The sequence below is a fragment of the Phacochoerus africanus genome, chromosome 4 (genome assembly GCF_016906955.1).
Source record: "Phacochoerus africanus isolate WHEZ1 chromosome 4, ROS_Pafr_v1, whole genome shotgun sequence".
Lineage (NCBI taxonomy): Eukaryota > Metazoa > Chordata > Mammalia > Artiodactyla > Suidae > Phacochoerus > Phacochoerus africanus.
Genome location: NC_062547.1, coordinates 62102329 through 62121275, shown reverse-complemented (window position 1 = coordinate 62121275; position 18947 = coordinate 62102329). Strand labels below are relative to the sequence as shown.

General features: G+C 45.9%; 1 protein-coding gene across 1 annotated transcript in view; it reads left to right on the top strand.

Annotated features, from left to right (window-relative positions):
• The first annotated feature begins 297 nt into the window (after nt 1-297).
• The window catches only part of NWD1 (NACHT and WD repeat domain containing 1), a 97000-nt gene continuing 78350 nt past the window's right edge, over nt 298-18947 (top strand). The window contains 4 exon segments of the mRNA XM_047774372.1: nt 298-321; nt 3625-3741; nt 15540-15761; nt 15763-15838. Coding sequence (XP_047630328.1) covers nt 313-321; nt 3625-3741; nt 15540-15761; nt 15763-15838 — 424 coding nt within the window. The 5' untranslated portion in view covers nt 298-312.

Here is an 18947-nt window from a genome sequence, read left to right as displayed (position 1 = left end):
TCTGCGAGGATTTGGGGTTCGATCCCTGGCCTCGCTCAGTGGGTTAAGGATCTGGCTTTGCCGTGGCTGTGGCATAGGTCACAGATGCAGTTCCGATTCGACCCCCAGCCCTGGAACTTCCAGATGTCACAGCTGTGGCCGGCCGGTAAAGAGGGAAAAAATCCAGGCGGAACTATGAGGTAGGGGGAGAGTTCTAGGTTCTCCCGAGTTATAGCCTCCATGCCATTCCTTGCAGATATGGACGCAGAGAGGGAGGCCCTGCAGAGCACCGCCTACCCAGAAGTGCAGACCTTCTGCCAGAAGCATGGCCTGATGTTCGAGGTAATGGCCCACCCACTCCTCACTGCCTCAGCATCAGGGAACGAGGGTGTGCCACCTGGGCAGCCAGGTGGGGAATCAGAGGGGCTCCGTGACCACAATGCATCATGGAAATGGAAGTCCTCCAGGAGTTCCCGCTGTGGTGCAGGGGGATCGTCTGTCTCTGCAGCAGCAGGGATGCAGGTTTGATCCCCTGCCTGGCTCAGTGGGTTAAGGAGCTGACGTTGCTGCAGCTGTGGTGTAAGTCACAACTCCAGCTCAGATTCTTTTTTGTGTGTGTGCGGTGGTGGGTTGTTTTTTTTTAATTAATTTTTTTAGGGGTGGGGCTGCACCTGCATGGTATGGAAGTTCCCAGGCTAGGTGCCAAATTGAAGCTACAGCTGCCAGCCTACACCACAACCATAGCAACTTGGGATCCATGCTGGGTCTCTGACCTACATCACAGCTCACGGCAACACTGGATCCTTAACCAATTGAGTGGGGCCAAGGATTGAACCTGCATCCTCATGGATACTAGTTGGGTTCTTAATCCATGGAGCCACAAAGGGAATGCTTCCAGCTCAGATTCCATCCCTGGCCATACCATGGGGTGGCCAAAAAAGAAAAAGAAAAAAAAAAGTCCTCTAAAAAGATGGGGGGGATCATGGCCATGGGTACTGGGGTGAACACAAGGCAGTGTGGCACAGTGCTGGGAGTAGACACCTTGTGACCCTTCCCTTTGGGCATGTCACTTTTGTTGATGTTTTGTTCAGTCCTCTGGTCCTCTGGGACAGCTTCGGGGGACATCTAAGAGGACCGTGGGATATTCAGATTGGGCATGGAGGTGAGAAGTGTCTTTTTCCTGGGATGCTCATGGTGAACCAGCTGGGTAGCCACCAAGGGCCCCAAAAGTCTCCTACACACAGATCCCAGGGTAGGGACGTCGCCTCCAGCAAGTTTTATTTTTATTTTTTTAATTTAAAATTTTTTTTTTTTTTTTGCTATTTCTTGGGCCGCTCCCGCGGCATGTGGAGGTTCCCAGGCTAGGGGTCGAATCGGAGCTGTAGCCACAGGCCTACGCCAGAGCCACAGCAACGCGGGACCCGAGCCGCGTCTGCAACCTACACCACAGCTCACAGCAATGCCAGATCGTTAACCCACTAAGCAAGGGCAGGGACCGAACCCGCAACCTCATAAATGGTTCCTAGTCGGATTTGTTAACCACTGCGCCACGATGGGAACTCCCTCCAGCAAGTTTTAAAGAGAAAACTGACAAACCATCTTGGAGTCTCAGCCTCAGTTGACACTGCCTCCTTGCCATTTACGGCAGTGATCCATCATATCAACGCACCTACCATCACTTACATATCACTAAGAAAGATGCGTTGCTGTGTTGGGAATTCGACTCTGCCCACCACTCATCGTGAGGCATAGTTCACTGGCATAGGCACTAACAAGGAAAATGTAGGTGCTGAGAAGTGATGAAATGCCTCTGGTACCTCCCTTGAATGCCTACCAGGTACTGTGTGACAAACACAATAAACATGCTCAAGGCACAGACAGGGAGACAGTGGCCCAGCAAGATGAAGTTTCTTGCCCAGGGCTGGTGGCTGATCCTTTTTCCTTCTCCCTTTCCTCCTTTAGACATATCCAGTGTGGTAGAGCTTTTACCCCATAGTGTAGATTACTAGGAATTTTATGCCTTTCCCTCTGGACAAAAGAATTTAGGGATGCTGGGGACCGTTTTGTGTCCCATCCCTCTCTCCTCATCCCAGCTTTCCCCCAGGTCAGCTTCACTCTTTGAATCAAACCCTTCTGCCCAGGCCCCCTCTGGCCAGCAGGCAAAAATGGACCACAATCATGCCGTTGCCAAGGAGACTTTGCCACGTCTGATTTTGGCCAAAAGAAAACCCTTCTTTGCAAAGACAGCTCTGTGAACAAGTGTGGACATGTCCTTGCTTTAAAAGAACAGTTTGAAAATGCCCAAGGTCTTTAAAAAACTTTAAAAAATGTTTTAAAGTAAACTTTAACTTGAAATTTAGATTTGCAGGAAAGTCACCAGTGGTACGGAATTCTCACATGCCCCACACTCGCTTTGTTCCCTATTGTGAACATCTTTCATTATCCAGGCACATTTGCTATAACTAAGAAGAGAACTTTGGTACACGATCATTAACCACCCTTTGGGGAGTTCCCATTGTGGCTCAGCAGTAACGAACCCGACTAGTATCCATGAGAACTCAAGTTCAATCCCTGGTCTTGCTCAGTGGGTTAAGGATCTGACATTGCGGTGAGCTGCAGTGTAGGTCGTGGATGTGACTTGGATCCGGTGTTGCTATGGCTGTGGTATTGGCTGGAAGCTGCAGCTCCAATTCCACCCCTAGCCTGGGAACTTCCATATGCTGAGGGTGCAGCCCTAAAAAGCAGAAAAACCAAAAAACCACAAAACCACCCTTTGGACTTTGACACCTGATCTTCATGTTCTCTCTCTGGTCTAGGACTCCAGCCAGGGAACCCTGTTACATTTAGTTGTCATAGCTTCCTAGTCTCCTCTGGCTGGGGTGACTCATCCATCTTTTCCTTTGCACTCGTGACCACCACATTCTTGGGGAGGACTGCCCAGGTGCCCTGAGGGATGTCTCCAGCCTGGGTCTATCTGATATTTTTCTCATGATTATACTGGAATTATGGGTGTCATTCAAGTTCTTTTTTTTTTTTCCTCTCTCTCTCTTTCTCTTTTTTTTTTAAATGGCTGAACCTGCAGCATATGGAAGTTCCTGGGCTAGGGGCTGAATCAGAGCTGCAGCCACAGCAACACTGGATCTGAGCCTCATCTGCAACCTATGCTGCAGCTTGAAGCAACACCGGATCCTTAACCCATCAAGTGAGGCCAGGGATCAAACCCACATCCTCACGGAGACTATCTGAAGATCTTTACTCTCTGAACCACAATGGGAACTCTCATTCAAGGTTTTTTTTTTTTTAATTTTTAAAAGTATAGTTGATTTACAGTGTTGTGCCAATTTCTACTGTATAGCATAATGACACAATCATACATATATACACGTTCTTTTTCTCATAGCATCTTCCATCATGTTCTATCCCAAGAGATTGTTCCCTGTACTGTATAGTAGGACCTCATTGCTTATCCATTCTAAATGTAATACTTTGTATCTACCACTCAAGTTCTTTCAATCCAGACATCCCTTTTTGGGGAGAGGCTGTCAAAAATTATTGAAAGAAACTTTATGCCTTTATCAAAGGTAACTGAAAAAAAATCACTTATCCTGCTACATTCCTGATAAAACCCATGCTTGTAATTTCCAGGTGGTTGATCTGAGGTGGGGTATCCGGAACACCGAGGCCACTGACCACATGACCACAGAACTTTGCTTGGAGGAGCTTGACCGGTGTCGGAAAACATCCATAGGGCCAGCTTTTGTCGTGAGTCTCTTGGAAGGGATGGATTAGTTCTTACTTCTCCTTCCAGCACCAGGATATGGCCCCTGATTCTTAGGCAAACCCGTCAGTAGAGGAAAGTGGGTGGTGATGATTCTGCCATGATAACCAATCTTGAGAGCCTGCCAATGGCAGGCATTGATAATTAATCACTGCGCTCATTTTTCTGCAGTTAGCTGGGATCCAGACACGAGCAGTCAAGTGCAAATGCATGTGGGCTGGAGAGCAGAATGTTGAAGACCAAAGGGGTCTTAGAATTTGTTCTGAACCTCTCCCCAGCTTCCCCCTCTCATTCACTTTGTTTGGGGAATTTGGGGATCCTAGAAAACCATAGAGAAGGTGGAAACCTACAGGATATGGAATTTTTTTTTTTCTGTGTGCCCCATGGTGTGGGGGGCACACCCTGTGGCCCTATCTGGAGCCTGCCTCAGGGGCAAACTTCCTCTGATCCTAGATGAGACCAATTTTTCCATATTACAGGGTCTTTTCTCCCTCCCACTACACTTCCTCTGTTACCAGAACAATCCCCAGCTCACAATTAATGGTTTGGGGAATTTCCATTGTGGCTCAGTAGGTTAAGAACCCAACTAGTCTCTGTGAGGATGCAGGTTCAATCTCTGGCCTTGCTCAGTAGGTTAAGGATCCAGCATTGCTGCAGCTTCGGCATAGGTTACAGATGTGGCTTGGATCCCGAGTTCCTGTGGCTGTGGTATAGGCCAGCAACTGTAGCTCTGATTTGACCCTTAACTTGGGAACTTCCATATGCTGCGGGTGTGGCCAGAACAGAAACAAAACAAAACAAAATCTAGCCCTCCGTCTGTTTTTCTAAGTAAACATTTAATGACACTCAGTCACACGCCTTCATTTACATAAGGCCCAAGGCTGCTTTCCAGCTACTAGGGCAGAGCTGAGGAGTTGCCACAGAGACCATCTGGCCTGCAAAGCTGAAAATGTTGGCTATTTGACTACGAATGGAAAAAGTTTGCTGAACCCAGTCTTAGAAAGTAAAGAGGGAAAAAGTCAACAAGTATTTTTGCCCAATACACCTTAATCACAAAGAAGATTTGAGCAGCTCCCCTCATAAAAACAAAACAAAACAAACACCGGAAACCTCTCCTGGAGATAAGAATGTAAGAAGCAAGTGGAGTTCTCTTGTAGCACAGCGGGTTAAGGGTGCAGCATTCTCACTGCAGACTTGGGTTGCTGCTGTAGTTTGGGTTCGAACCCAGCCCAGGAGCTTCCACATACCACAAATGCAGCCAGGAAAAAAAAAAAAAAAAGATGTAGGAAGTAGGAGAGAGTGGTCCCCATTAGAGAAGCTGTTTCCTAGGGAAATAAAGACAAATAGATGAGACCTGTTTGGACTTGAAATTGCATTGCCCATTGCAATAGCCACAAACCACATGTGATGATTTAAACTTAAATTAATTAAAATCAAGTAGTATTAAAATTTCAGTTCCTTTGTTGCACCAGCCACATGGAAGTAGCTCAGTGGCCATATGTGTCAAGAGGCCAATGCATTGCACAGCAGAGATGAGAACACTTGCAGCATTGCTGAAAGTTCTAGTGCTACCTTAGAGATGAGATCTTAAAACAATGACAACAACAAAAGAAAGCTAAGTCCTGGGCAGCAGAGGTGAAAAGTTTTCTTTATCATGTATCAAGTTTTATCTATACAGTTCCCATTGCATTTTCATTCTTTTGTTCTATACTTTGTATGTGTTGTGTCAATTTTTCTTTGTTTTCCAATTTCATTGAGATATAATTGACATCTAGCATGGTATAAATTTAAAGTGTACAGTGTATGACTTGGCTTACATGGACTGTGAAATGATCTTTTTTTTTGGTCTTTTTAGGGCTGCACCCGCAGCATATGGAGGTTCCCAGGCTAGGGGTCGAATTGGAGCTGTAGCCACTGGCCTACACCACAGCCATAGCAATGCAAGATCTGAGCTGCATCTGTGACCCACACCACAGCTCACAGCAATGCCGGATCCTTAACCCACTGATCGAGGCCAGGGATCGAACCCTCAACCTCATGGATGCTAGTCGGTTTTGTTAAATGCTGAGCCACAACGGGAGCTCCTGAAATGATTATTAAATAATTTTTGTTAACACCCATCCTTTCTTATAGATATGGAAAAGGTAAAGTGTTTTTCCTTAGTGATGAGAATGTTTAGGATTTGCTCTCTTAGCAACTTTCAAGTACGCCCTGCGGCACCGTTAACTACAGTTATCATGTTGGACATTACATCCCCAGGACTTAATTATCTTATAACAGAAGTTTGAACCACTTTATTTATTTTTAATTTTTTAAAATTATAGTTTATTTACAGTGTAGTGTTAGTTTCAGATGTACAGCAAGGTGATTTAGTTACATATATGTAACTGAATACATATGTTCTTTTTCAGATTCCTTTAACTTACAGATTATCACAAAATATTGAGTATAGTTCCCTATTTAATTATTATTGCTTTAAAAAACATTCTGGAGGAGTTCCCATCATGGCTCAGTGGTTAACGAATCTGAGGTTACGGGTTGCAGGTTCGATCCCTGGCCTCGCTGAGTGGGTTAAGGATCCGGCGTTGCCATGAGCTGTGGTGTAGGTTGCAGACGTGGCTTGGATCCCAAGTTGCTGTGGCTCTGGTGCAGGCTGGCAGCTGTAGCTCCGACTAGACCCCTAGCCTGGGAACCTTCATGTGCCGTGGGTGCGGCCCTAGAAAAAGGCAAAAAGACAAAATAAAATAAAATACAATACATCCTGGAGTTCCCGTCATGGCTCAATGGAAACAAATCTTGCTAGCATCCATGAGGACGCAGGTTGGATCCCTGGCCTCACTCAGTGGGTTAAGGATCCAGAGTTGCTGTGAGCCGTGGTGTAGGTCGCAGACGAAGCTCAGATCCTGCATTGCTGTGGCTGTGGTGTAGGCCAGTGGCTACAGCTCCAATTCGACCCCTAGCCTGGGAGCCTCCATATGCCACAGGTGTGGCCCTAAAAAGCAAAAAAAAAAAACCCAAAAATAAGTAAAATAAATAAAATACATCCTAATGCTTGAAAGGCTCTACTCTCCAGCTTATGTATCTCCTTCATGATTTTTTTTTTTTTTTTCAGCCACACCATGCAGCAGCTTGATGTGGGGTCTCGGTTTCCAGACCAGGGATTGAACCTTGAACTTGGGCTACAGGGATGAAAGCTAGTATCCTAACCACTAGACCAGCAGGGAACTCCCTCCTTCTCAGATTTTTTTCCCCCAATCTTCTAATTTATTTTACAAATGAGCCTGATGATCAATCATTTTGTTGCATTTTAAAGGAAAAAAACTGTAAAGAAAAGATGGAGAGAAAATAAACTCCAGGAGGGATTCGATTTTGCAACCCAAATTGCAGGCGGCCAAAAGCACAACTGCAGCTTCCAGGTGGCATGGGGGATGGAGGAACAGGAGGGAGGATGATCTCTGAGCTTCCCCCAGGCCCAAACGGCCCAGGGACCTTGAGGATCCTTCCAGAAGGATTCCTTGGGCTGCAGGCAGGCTGACCTCTATCCACTTCCTGTCTTTCTCCTGAACCAGGCCTCAGCCCTCTATCTCTTAAGAGTCATGGCATCATTTTCCCTGAGTAGCTCTGATTTGGGGGGGCTTTCCACGAACATCAGAGATGCAGTGGAAGCCCTTGGAGAGGTATCTCTCTGGTAAATAAGTCATTAGGCTGTACGGCAGGGGACGGCTCCCCATGGCACTTCCTTCTAGAGGCTCCGGGTCTCTCGAGCAACCTGCAGCTCCAGCATCTCAGGAGAGTTGCTCCTGATGGCTCCTCACTCCTCCTTCAAGTGCCTCCCATTCTGGTTGCTCTGGTCCCACAGTCAGGAGCATCTTGCATTGTCTGCCTCTTTTCTGAGATCTCTGGTCTGTGGTTGGCTGAATACATCTTGACATCTTTTCCACCTCCTCTTGCTCCTCCAAGGCTCTTATGGCAGGAAAGCCCCCTGAAGAGTGGCATCCTCTTCAACATCCTATTTTTATCAAACCAGATTTGGGTCTGCCCATCCACACACAGTGAAGCCAATCTACGGACACCAGGTTATAGGGAAGGAAAGCGCAACATTTATTGCAGGGCGCTGAGCAAGGAGTCCAGGCAGCTAGTGCTCAAAACACCCGAACTAGGAATCTCTGGTGTGGCTCAGCATGTTCAGGGCCCAACATAGTGTGTGTGAGGATGCAGGTTCAATCCCTGGCCTCACTCAGTGGGCTAAGCAACCAGTGTTGCCAAGAGCTGTGGTGTAGGTTGCAAATGCAGCTCAGATCTGGTGTTTCTGTGGCTGTGGCATAGGCCAGCAGCTACAGCTTCAATTCTACCCCTAGACTGGGAACTTCTATGTGCTGTAGGTTTCGGTTGTAAACTGCACTCACAGCTTGCAGAAGTTCCCAGGCCAGCGATGATAACATCGAATCCTTAACTGCTAGGCCACCAGGAAACTCCCAGGAAAGCATTTTTACAGGCCAGGTAAGAGAGGGGAGTCACAGGGTATATAATCATCTCGTGCACAATTCTTTGATTGGCTGATGGTGAGGTCACAGGGCAGTGTCACAAGGGTTCACATTATCAGTCCTCAGGCCCCAGTAGGTCTGGGGGCTACGTGCTCATGATCATCACATTAAAGTCTTCCATTTGGTGGGGGTTGTAGCATCTGTAAAACAACGCAGGAAGCGTGCGTCAGATACTTTTATCTGGGTCTTAAGAGAGGAGTTTATGCAGAGGACCCCATGGGGTCCTGTTTGTTTACATCATCAGTACAGATTGCATTTATTCAAATGTCCTTGGTGCACACCTCTGGAATATTCTGTTTCCATTTTACATAATGAAGAAATTCAAGGCTTTAGGCCTGGCATCCTAGGCCTCCTCCAGCCTAATTCTCCTATGTTCAGTTTGTACTTTCCCCAAGCACATTGGGGCAGAAAGAGGGCCTCCTGTGTTGTCTGCAGTAAGACCAAAATCTTAGGGTCTCACCAAATCCTACAAAATCTCCTCAGAGGATGGCCTTATCTCTCTTACCTCCCCTTTTGGTTGGTGCTTTGGCTCCTGGCTTTCCGGCACTGAGCCTTTGCCACACTTCCTGCCCCAGGGCCTTTGTACATTCTGTTGCCCTGTTTGCCAGGACCTCTGCCCAGGGCACTCCTTTTTATGCCTTATTATGCAGATTTTAAAATTATTATTTTTTTTGGAGTTCCCAGTGTGGCTCAGTGGAAACGAATCCGACTAGGAACCATGAAGTTGCGGGTCTCGTTCAGTGGCTTAAGGACCTGGCAATCCTGTGAGCTGTGGTGTAGGTCGCAGACGGGGCTCAGATCCTGCATTGCTGTGGCTGTGATGTAGGCCAGCAGCTACAGCTCTGATTGGACCCCTAGCCTGGGAACCTCCATATGCCGTGGGTGCGACCTTAAAAAGACAAAAGACAAAAAATAATAAAATAAAATGATTATTTTAAAAATAATTTTTACTTTTTCCTTTATAGCTGGTTTACAGTGTTCTGTCAATTTTCTACTGTACAGCAAAGTGCCCCAGTCACACACACATGTATACATTCTTTATCTTACATTATCCTCCATCATGCTCCATCATAAGTCACTAGATATAGTTCCTTTAAATTATTATTATCTTTATTATTAAAGTGTAATTGATTTACAATATTTCATCAGGTTCTGTTATACTGCAAAGTGACTCAATCACACACATTTCCCTGTGGCGTACAGTAGGACCCCATTGCCCATCCATTCCAAATATAATGGTTTGCATCCAAAAAAAACCCCAAAATGCCCATTCATCCCACTCCCTCCCCTTTCCCCCTTGGGAACCCTAAGTCTGCTCTTCTTGGCCATGATCCATCTGTTTCTGTTTTTTGTTTATCTGTATTTTTAGATAGGATCATCTGTTCCATATTTTAGATACCACAAATAAGAGATATACGGTATTTGTCTTTTTCTCTATGGCTTGCTTTACTTACTAGGAGAATCTCTATATCTATCTCCTTTTTCTGCAGCTTGATACTTACTGTTTCAAGGGAATTTCTCTGACTCCACAGACCATGTGTGACCCGCTTTATCCTTTCCCCCTAGAACTATGACAGCTGCAGTAGTGACACTGGTGTTATTCTCAGATTGATGCCTACTTTTGTTAGGACTCTGATGTCCAGGAAGGCAGGGACCAAGTGTCTTGGTCACTGCTGTCTGTTGAGCAGTTGTCATGGGCTCGGCTTAATACATATTTAGGGAAATAACTGTGCTAAGAACTCAAGAGTTTCCATACTGGGATCATACCATCTCCCCTTCCCAAATGGCTCTTGAATTTTTTGGCCACAAGCATACATCAGCTTGATATGGGATCCCAGTTATTAGACCAGGGACTGAACCTGGGCTACAGTGGTGAAAGCGGTGAGTCCTAAACACTAGCCCACCAGGGAACTTCCTGGTTGGTTCTTAAACCCATGACCTTGGTCCACTTCCTTTACCTCCTGGGCCTCAGTTTCCATGACTAACAATGAGAGAGCTGGACATTTGATTCCCTGAAGCCTACTGCCCCTCTGATGCCCCCAAGAGAGGCCGGGATTAGGGTGAGGAGAGCAAGGCACTTACCTCCAGAATAAAATTTTATCAGAGTGCCAAAAATCTTAATTATCAAAATAATTAATATTTTATTTTATTTTTATTTTTAAGGCCATACCTATGGCATATGGGAAATTCCCTGGCCAGGATTCAAATCAGAGTTGTAGCTGTGGCCTATGCCACAGCTATGGCAATGACAGATTCGAGCCCCATCTGAGACCTATGCCACCCACAGCTTATGGCAACAGTGGATCCTTAACCTACTGAGCAGGGCCAGGGAACAAACCCACATCCTTACAGAGACACGTCAGGTCCTTAACACAATGAGCCACAATGGGGAGTTCCCGTCGTGGTGCAGCAGAAACGAATCCAACCAGGAACCATGAGATTTCGGGTTTGATCCTTGGTCTCACTCAGTGGGTTAAGGATCTGGCTTTGCCGTGAGCTGTGGTGTAGGTGGCAGACGCAGCTCAGATCTGGCATTGCTGTGGCTGTAGCATAGGCCAGCGCCTATATCTCCGATAAAATAAAATAAAAAAAAGTCACAATGGGAACTCCAAGATAATTAATATTTTAATGCAATGTTTTAAAAAAATATTTAAATTGATCCAAAAAAAATCTACGAGGAACCAAATATCAAAATTCTATAGACAGGGAGTTCCTGTTGCGGCCCTGTGGGTTAAGAACTTGACATAGTGTTCATGAGGTTGTGGGTTTGACCCCTGGCCTCTCTCAGTGGGTTAAGGATCCAGCGTTGATGCAAGCTGCAGGGTAGGTCACAGATGCAGCTCGGATCTGGCATTGCTGTAGCTGTGGCGTTAGCCTCAGCTGCCGCTCTGATTTGGCCCCTAGCCCAGGAATTTCTGTATGCTACAGGTGCGGACATAAAAAGAAGAAAAAAAGATCTATTGACTTAAAAAAAATACAACCTGAAAGATGAGAGTTAAGTTTTATTTGGGGCAAAATTAGGACTTAAGCCCAGGAGACAGCATCTCAAGTATCCCTGAGAAACTGCTTCAAGGCAGTTAGGGAGGAGCTAGGATATATAGAAGTTTCTGCAACAAAGGACAGGGAGCAGGAAGGAAAGAGGCCTGGGCTCACAGAAATCATTTCTTTGCTATGCACCTCCACTATCAGGGCAAGTATCCTGAGTTTTCAAAGTCTGCAGGACTCACTGGCTCTTACCCTAGGAGACATTCTTTATCCTTAACTACAGACCCGGCTGAAATACTACCCAAGAAGGAAAAGGGGGAATGTCAGGATATGATAAAGGTGAGGGGGAGGCACATTCAACATACACACATTTTACAAAAGTTTGTTGCTGATCTCCTGAAAGTTACTACCAGTCACAAGGAGCAGACATTACCATGAAGGATTTTAATGTTTTTCCAGAAATGAAGAGATGCAAGAGTTGGGCACATAAAATCTTCTAAAAATATCTGACCATCTGAAGCCCTGTTCTTCCAGTTTTCCTGGAGCACAGAGTGCCTCACTCCTGGTCTCCACCCTGAGCTTCACTCAGGCGGTGCTGCAGGTTGGTAGCTGCAGTGGCTAATGTTTTACTCCATGTGGAGGTTGATGGCAAGTGACAAATTTCAGTTCACAGATCCTTAGCTAAATCACATCTGCAAAGATCTTTTGTTAGTTAGGGTTCTCCAGGGAAACAGAACCTAAAGGACTTATATGGATCTAAGTAAGTGGAGATTTATTACAGGAACGGGGTCACACAGTGATGGAGACCAACGAGTCCCGCCACCTGCCTTCTGCAAGCGGAAGAACTAGGAAAGCTATTGGTGTAATTTAGTCCAAGTCCTGAGGGCTGAGAATCAGCAGGAGGTTGAGGGTCTAAGTCCCGATATGGGACGGAATGTCTGAGAACCAGGAGCGCTGATGACCAAGGCCAGAAGATGTCTCAGCTCTAGCTGAGATAGGGAACCTACCCTTCCTGTCTTTTTGCTCCATTGGGAGTTGATGGGTTGAATGAAGCCCACCCATACTGGGGAGGCTTCACTGAGTTCACCAATTCAAAATGCTAATCTCTTCCAGAGATACCCTCTTTTGACCTGCTACCTGGGCATCCATTAGCTCAGTCAAGTTGACATGTAAATTCGATCATTAATCAATTGATCTAAGAAAGAAATGGAAATAGAGTTCCCACTGTGGCATCTCTGGGATGCAGGTTTGATCTTCTGCCTGGCAATTGCAGCTCTGATCTGATACCTGGCCCTGGAACTCCACATGCCGTGGGGTGGCCAAAAAAGAAGAAAAAAAGAAAAAGAAATAGAAAGTTTTATTTAAGCCAAATTTGAGGATTATAACCCAGGAAGAACATCTAAGAGAGCTCTGGGAACTGTTCTGCTTGTTAGAAGTCAAGGCACAGTTACATAAGTTTTTTGATGTATTATTGACAGTTGAAATAATCCAGATCTAAGTGTCATAGTTGTGGGTCACGTGACCCCTTATAAGATCAAGAAGGAATTGCTATCTTTTAAAACATTTTTTAATTGAAAAAAAATTGGTGGGGAATTCCCATTGTGGCTCAGTGGTAACCAACCCTACCAGTATCCATGTGTGTTCAATCCCTGGCCTCGCTCAGTGGGTTAAGGATCTGGCGTTGCCATGAGCTGTGGTGTAGATCACAAACGCGGCTTGGATCCCAGTTGCTGTGGCTGTGGTGTATGACGCAGGCAGCTGCAGCTCCAATTGGACCCCTAGCCTGAGAACTTCCACATGCTACAGGTGTGGCCCTAAAAAAGGCAAAAAAAAAAAACAAAACAAAACTAGGATTGTCATGGTGCTTATGCAAATCAGCAGAAGGGTGGCAAAATGTGCTAAAATATGTTGAATCATCTCAGGTTTCTGTGTAATGAGGGTCTCCTACTTTGTCTTTTTTTTTTTTTTTTTGCCTTTTCTAGGGCTGCTCCCACGGCGCATGGAGTTCCCAGGCTAGGGGTCTAATCGGAGCTGTAGCCACTGGCCCACACTAGAGCCACAGCAACATGGGATCCGAGCCGCATCTGCAACCTATACCACAGCTCACGGCAACACCGGATCCTTAACCCACTAAGCAAGGCCAGGGATTGAACCCGCAACCTCATGGTTCCTAGTCGGATTCGGTAACCACTGAGCCACGACGGGAACTCCCCAGGCCTCATTTTATGTTTCACTTAATGACCTGAGGCTTTATTTATTTATCTCATACTTTTATTTATGGTTTTATAGTTAGGCAAGCCTACTTCGTTCTGATGGTTTTCTTGAGTGATTGTTAACTTACAGTGATCTCCCAAAGTTCCCTAGGTTTCCCTCTCTATCTGTGGTCTCCTACTGCAACTTCTACAACTACCTGTGTAACTTATCTTACTCTATTCCTATCAAACTCAGGTCTAACTGCTCAATGCTCAGAATTCAATGTGAGAGAGAGAGAGAGCAGGTAGAAAGGAAAGTTGCTTTTTTTTTTTTTTTTTTGGCTTTTTGTCTTTTTGTCTTTTAAGGCCGCACTGGTGGCATATGGAGTTTCCCAGGCTAGGGGTTAAATCGGGGCTGTAGCCGCTGGCCTACGCCACAGCCACAGCAACTCGGGATCTGAGCAGCATCTGTGACCTACACCGCAGCTCATGGCAACGCCAGATCCTTAACCCACTGATTGAAGCCAGGGATCGAACCTGAATCCTCATGGATGGTAGTCGGGTTCGTTAGCCATGACGGGAACTTCCAGGAAAGTTGCTTTTAATCAGAATGCCAGTGATCTGGGGAGATGGTAGGTTCAGTGTACCTCCACCCCAACCACTTCCAAAGATTCTGCTCAGCCATGAAAATTTTTAAAGGGAAAAAGGGAAATAACCTCAGTTAATCATTGAGATAGGGGGTCAGAGTCTTCACCACTTCCCACTGCGTGCAGGCTTGTGGACTTGTGATTTTCTTTAGATGCCGTCCTGTTCCCAGTTCATTCACCAGATTACTGAAGGGGAAGCTAGGGAAGAGACCTGGTCACCTTTTAATTATTTATTCTTCATCTTGACGTCTTCGATCTATGGAAACACCAACACATTAGGCAAGGTATTGTGTGATCAAAAGATATGAAAAGGGTGCCAGGGCCAGAGATAAGTAGAGCCCGGGGTTGCCTGGTTTAAGGCAAGTGACAGGATGAAGGGGCCTCCTGCAGAGAGCTTTTTCCTGCCAAACCTGCTTACACTAGGATAAGGATTTATCATTACTTGCAGCAAGTAAGAGCACCAGGGATCTTTCCCAAAGCAGCAAAATTGGGAAGTTTTAAGCTAAGGGTACATGCATAATCATGAAGGGACTTGAGCCAGGAGAATTCAGCAGAGAAGTGGGACAAAGGTCGGTTGGGAGAGTCCAAGCTTTTGCTGATTGAAATCAGGAGAGTCCACGGGTCAACATTGTCATTCCATCCTCCACCTGGGTGGGGGCCTTAGTTCCTGCAGAACTCAAAGCTATATTATTATACATATCCCTTGAGGAGGAACTAGGACTCTGCTTTAGTGCTGAACCCTTGTTTCTTTTTTTCTTTTCTATTCTTTTCTTTTTTTTCCTTTTTAGGGCCACACCAGAGACATATGGAAGCTTCCAGGCTAGGGGTCGAATCGGAGCTGCAGCTGTCAGCCTTCACCACAGCTACAGCAATGCCAGATCTGAGCCCCATCTGTGACCTACACTGCAGGTTGCAGCAATGAAGGATCTTTAACCCACTGAGCGAGGCCAGGAATCAAATGTGCATCTTCACGGATACTAGTATGGTTCTTAACCCAATGAGCTGCAATAGAACTCCCCTTCCCTTCCCTGATCAGCAACTGTTTGAACCTGCCCCTTGGAACTCAGGGAAGTCCATGGAGGCTGAATGAGGCCCATTTCCTAAAAACAAGAAATGGGGGACACAGAAAGGCTTTTGTGCCCAGGAGCCCCACAGGGCCCTCATTGGTTACAGGCTGAGATCACCAAATGCCGTAGGCCAAAATGGCTTCATTTATGTCAAGACAGCCAGGCCTGGTTCTCTTTCCCTCTTTTTCTGGGGACACCGCATCCTATCTGCTTACATTAATATAATCTCCACGGTCCAACCACCAGTCCCATTTTCAGGGCTTGGCATGCCCCACCCCAGGTCACAGAGCTTAAGTGCCCAAGCTGAGATCTGAACCTGGGCCCCTCTCTCCACCCCTCTCTGCCAGGCCCTCCTAGGTGACCAGTACGGCCCCTGTCCCATCCCCACGCTGATTGAGGAAAAGGAGTGGGAGGTGCTGAAGGCTCAGCTGACCGCGAGTCCACGTGATCTGGAGCTGGTGGCACGTCGCTTCTGGAGGGACGAGAACGCTGTGCCCCCCACCTACCTGCTGCAGGCCCCGTGCATTGGGGAGGCCCGTGGCCCCGAGGAGGCCACCCTGACCTCCGTCCTTGCGCACAGGAGCCCAGGAGGCCCGGAGGCTGGGCCTCATCACTCAGGAACAGTGGCACCGCTACCACCGATCAGGTGAGGCTGCTGGGACCCCCCTGGGTTCCCCCAGAAATGCCCATGTGTTCAAAATCCACATCACATTTGGTCCAAATGCCAAAGTCTGCATGTCTGTAAATGCCTAACTAACCTGGCTCCAGAGAGCCAGTTCTGAGAGAGATTATTTTTCTTTTCTTTTTCGGCCTCCCCGTGACATATGGAGTTCCCGGGCCAGGGATCAGATCCGAGCCGCTGTTGCAACCTAAGCCACAGCTGCAGTAATGCCAGATCCTTAACCCACTGTACCAGGCTGGTGGTCAAACCTGCGTTCTGTTGCTCCCAAGATGCAGTCAATCCCATTGTGCCACAGTGGGAACTCCTGAGAAAGGTTGTTTTTTTTCTGATCCAAGAGAATGGAGTCATGTCCCAGTTAATTTCCATCTCTGAGGCTCCTTTTCTCTTCCCCCTTCTCCCAGGCAGCCTCCTGGCTTTGGGGGACATGTACTAGGATGAGCATCAGCCCTGTTTGTCTGGGACAGAGATGTTCGCAGGATGCAGGACTTTCCAAACCCAGGACAGTTATGGGAAAACTGGGAGAGCAGCTCACCCTGTTTCAGCCGAGAGCCAGCCCCTGCTGAGGTGTCCCTGTTGTCTGTCAGTGCACCAGCCTCTGAGGTGGTAACTGAGGCATAGCAAATAGGACTGTTTGGCTTAAGTTGGGAGTAGAGGTTCTACCCTGCGACTGTCTGAGTCTGTCACCCAGCTCCCAGCGGGTACCTTCCCTCTCACTCTGGCCTCATCCTCTGCCCTTTCCATCTTCTGGGCCAGCTACCAGAAAGATATTTCTAAAAATAGAGCTCCTGCTGTGGTGCAGCGGGTTAAGTATCTGGTGTTGCTGCAGCTGAGGCACAGGTTGTAACTGTGGCTCCAATGTAATCACTGACCTTGGAACTTCCAGAGGCCTCGGGTAGGCCAAAAAAGAAAAAAGAAAATGTAGTGTGCCAGAGTTCCCTGGTGGGTCAGCAGGTTAAGGATCTGGCATTGTCACCGCTGTGGCATGGGTTCAATCCCTAGCCTGGGAACTTTCGCATGCACAAGGCAAAGTCACATGCAAAAAGAATGCAGTGTGATCAAACCATTTCCCCACTGCTTGCTATCAGCAAGAAATATGTTCTTCTTCTTATTTATGGGTTAGTAATATCAGTTTATGGATTATTAGTATGTCAATTTCTGTTACCCAAACTGATAAACATATGAATTTGTATTATCCACACTATTAAGTATATGAATTTATATTACCAAAAAATTAAATACATGAATTTATATTTCCCCAAATATTAAATACATGAATTTGTTACCTACACTCTAAAATATATGAGTTCATTTTATCAACATATTAAATATTTTGATTTATTTAAAGTATGTCAATGTACTTTGACATACTTTATGTTAACAGCATTTTATGTTAATAGTATTTTATTATTATGTTAATAGTATTTTAATTTTATTAAATATGTTGATTATTATCTATTCTATGTATTAATTCTAGTAACAACATATGAATTTTTTAAAATTTTATTTGAGGAATATTTTTTAAGGGCCACACCCACAGCATATGGAAGTTCCCAGGCTAGGGGTCGAATCAGAGCTATAGCTGCAGGCCTACACCACAGCCACAGCAACACAGGATCCAAACCACATCTGTGACCTACACCACAGCTCATGGCAACACCGAATCCTTAAGCCACTGATCAGAGCCAGGGACTGAACCTGCATCCTCATGGACACTAGTCGGGTTTGATTCCACTGAGCTACAACTGGAATGCCACAAATGATTTTTAATTAATAGGAGAGTTACAACATTATAACTTGTGTAGAGTTCCAGCTTGTCGTAATGCTATCATCTTATGTGACCAAAGCACATTTGCCAGAACTCAGAAATGAATATCAGAATTTATTGGTACATGACTATTAACTAGACTCCAGACTTTATTTGAATTGCCTCAGTTTTCCCATCTATATCTTTCTGTCCCAGGATCCCACATTGCATTTACTCCTTTGTCTTCTTAGGCTACTCTGGTCTGTAACAGTTTTTCATGACCTTGGTTTTGATGACCGTGACCATTTTGGTTTTTTGTTTTTTAGGATTTTTTTTTTTTTTTTTTTTAGGGCCGTGTCTGAGGCATATGGAAGTTCCCTGGCTAGGGGTCAAATCAGAGCTGCAGCTGCCAGCCTACACCACAGCCATGCAGGATCTGACCAGCATCTATGACTGGATCAGCTGTGGCTTAGGTCACAGCTGCAGCTCAGATTCATTCTCTGGCCTGGAAACTTCTATGTGACATGGGTGTGACCAGAAAAAAAAAGTCCTACTTGAAGAGTTTCCTGGTGTCTCTGAGGGTTAAGAATCCAGGATCATCACTGCTATGGCTCAGGTTTGATCCCTTGCCCTGGAACTCCTGCATGGGCACAGTCAAAAAAGAAAGAAAGAAAAAAAAGGGTCTCACTTAAAAGGACAAACAGGAGAGTTCCCATTGTGGCTCAGCAGGTTAAGAACCTAACTAGTATCCATGAGGATGTGGGTTCAATTCCTAACCTTGCTCAGTGGGTTAAGGATCCCATGTTGCTATGAGCTGTGGTGCAGACCAGCAGCTGCAGCTCCTATTTGATCCCTAGCCTGGGAACTTCCATATGCCGTAGGTGCAGTCCTAAAAACCAGAAACAAAAGCAAAACCAGAAGCAAACAGAAACTCCTGGAAATCAGCAGAAAACACAAATGGTTGTGGCATTCAGAGGCACATCATCAATGGCATCTTCAGAGAATACCACTTTCCAGGCTCAACTTTGTTTTTCTTAAAAATTTTCATCCTGAAATAGAGATTCCCAGGAAATTGCAGCCAAAAAAAAAAAAAATTGGAGGAAGAGGTTCCACATATTCTTTACCCAATTTCCCTCAAGGGTTTTTTCTTTTCTGCAATTTTATCACCTGTGTAGCTTCAGGTACCTCACTACAAGTGTCCCTCCAGCCACTCCTTTAGAGCTATACTGAGCCCTCCCCACAAACCCCAGCCCTGGCAAACACCAATCCATCTACATCTCATTTATTTTGTTATTTCCACCATGTCACAGAACATAAGATTGCAAACTG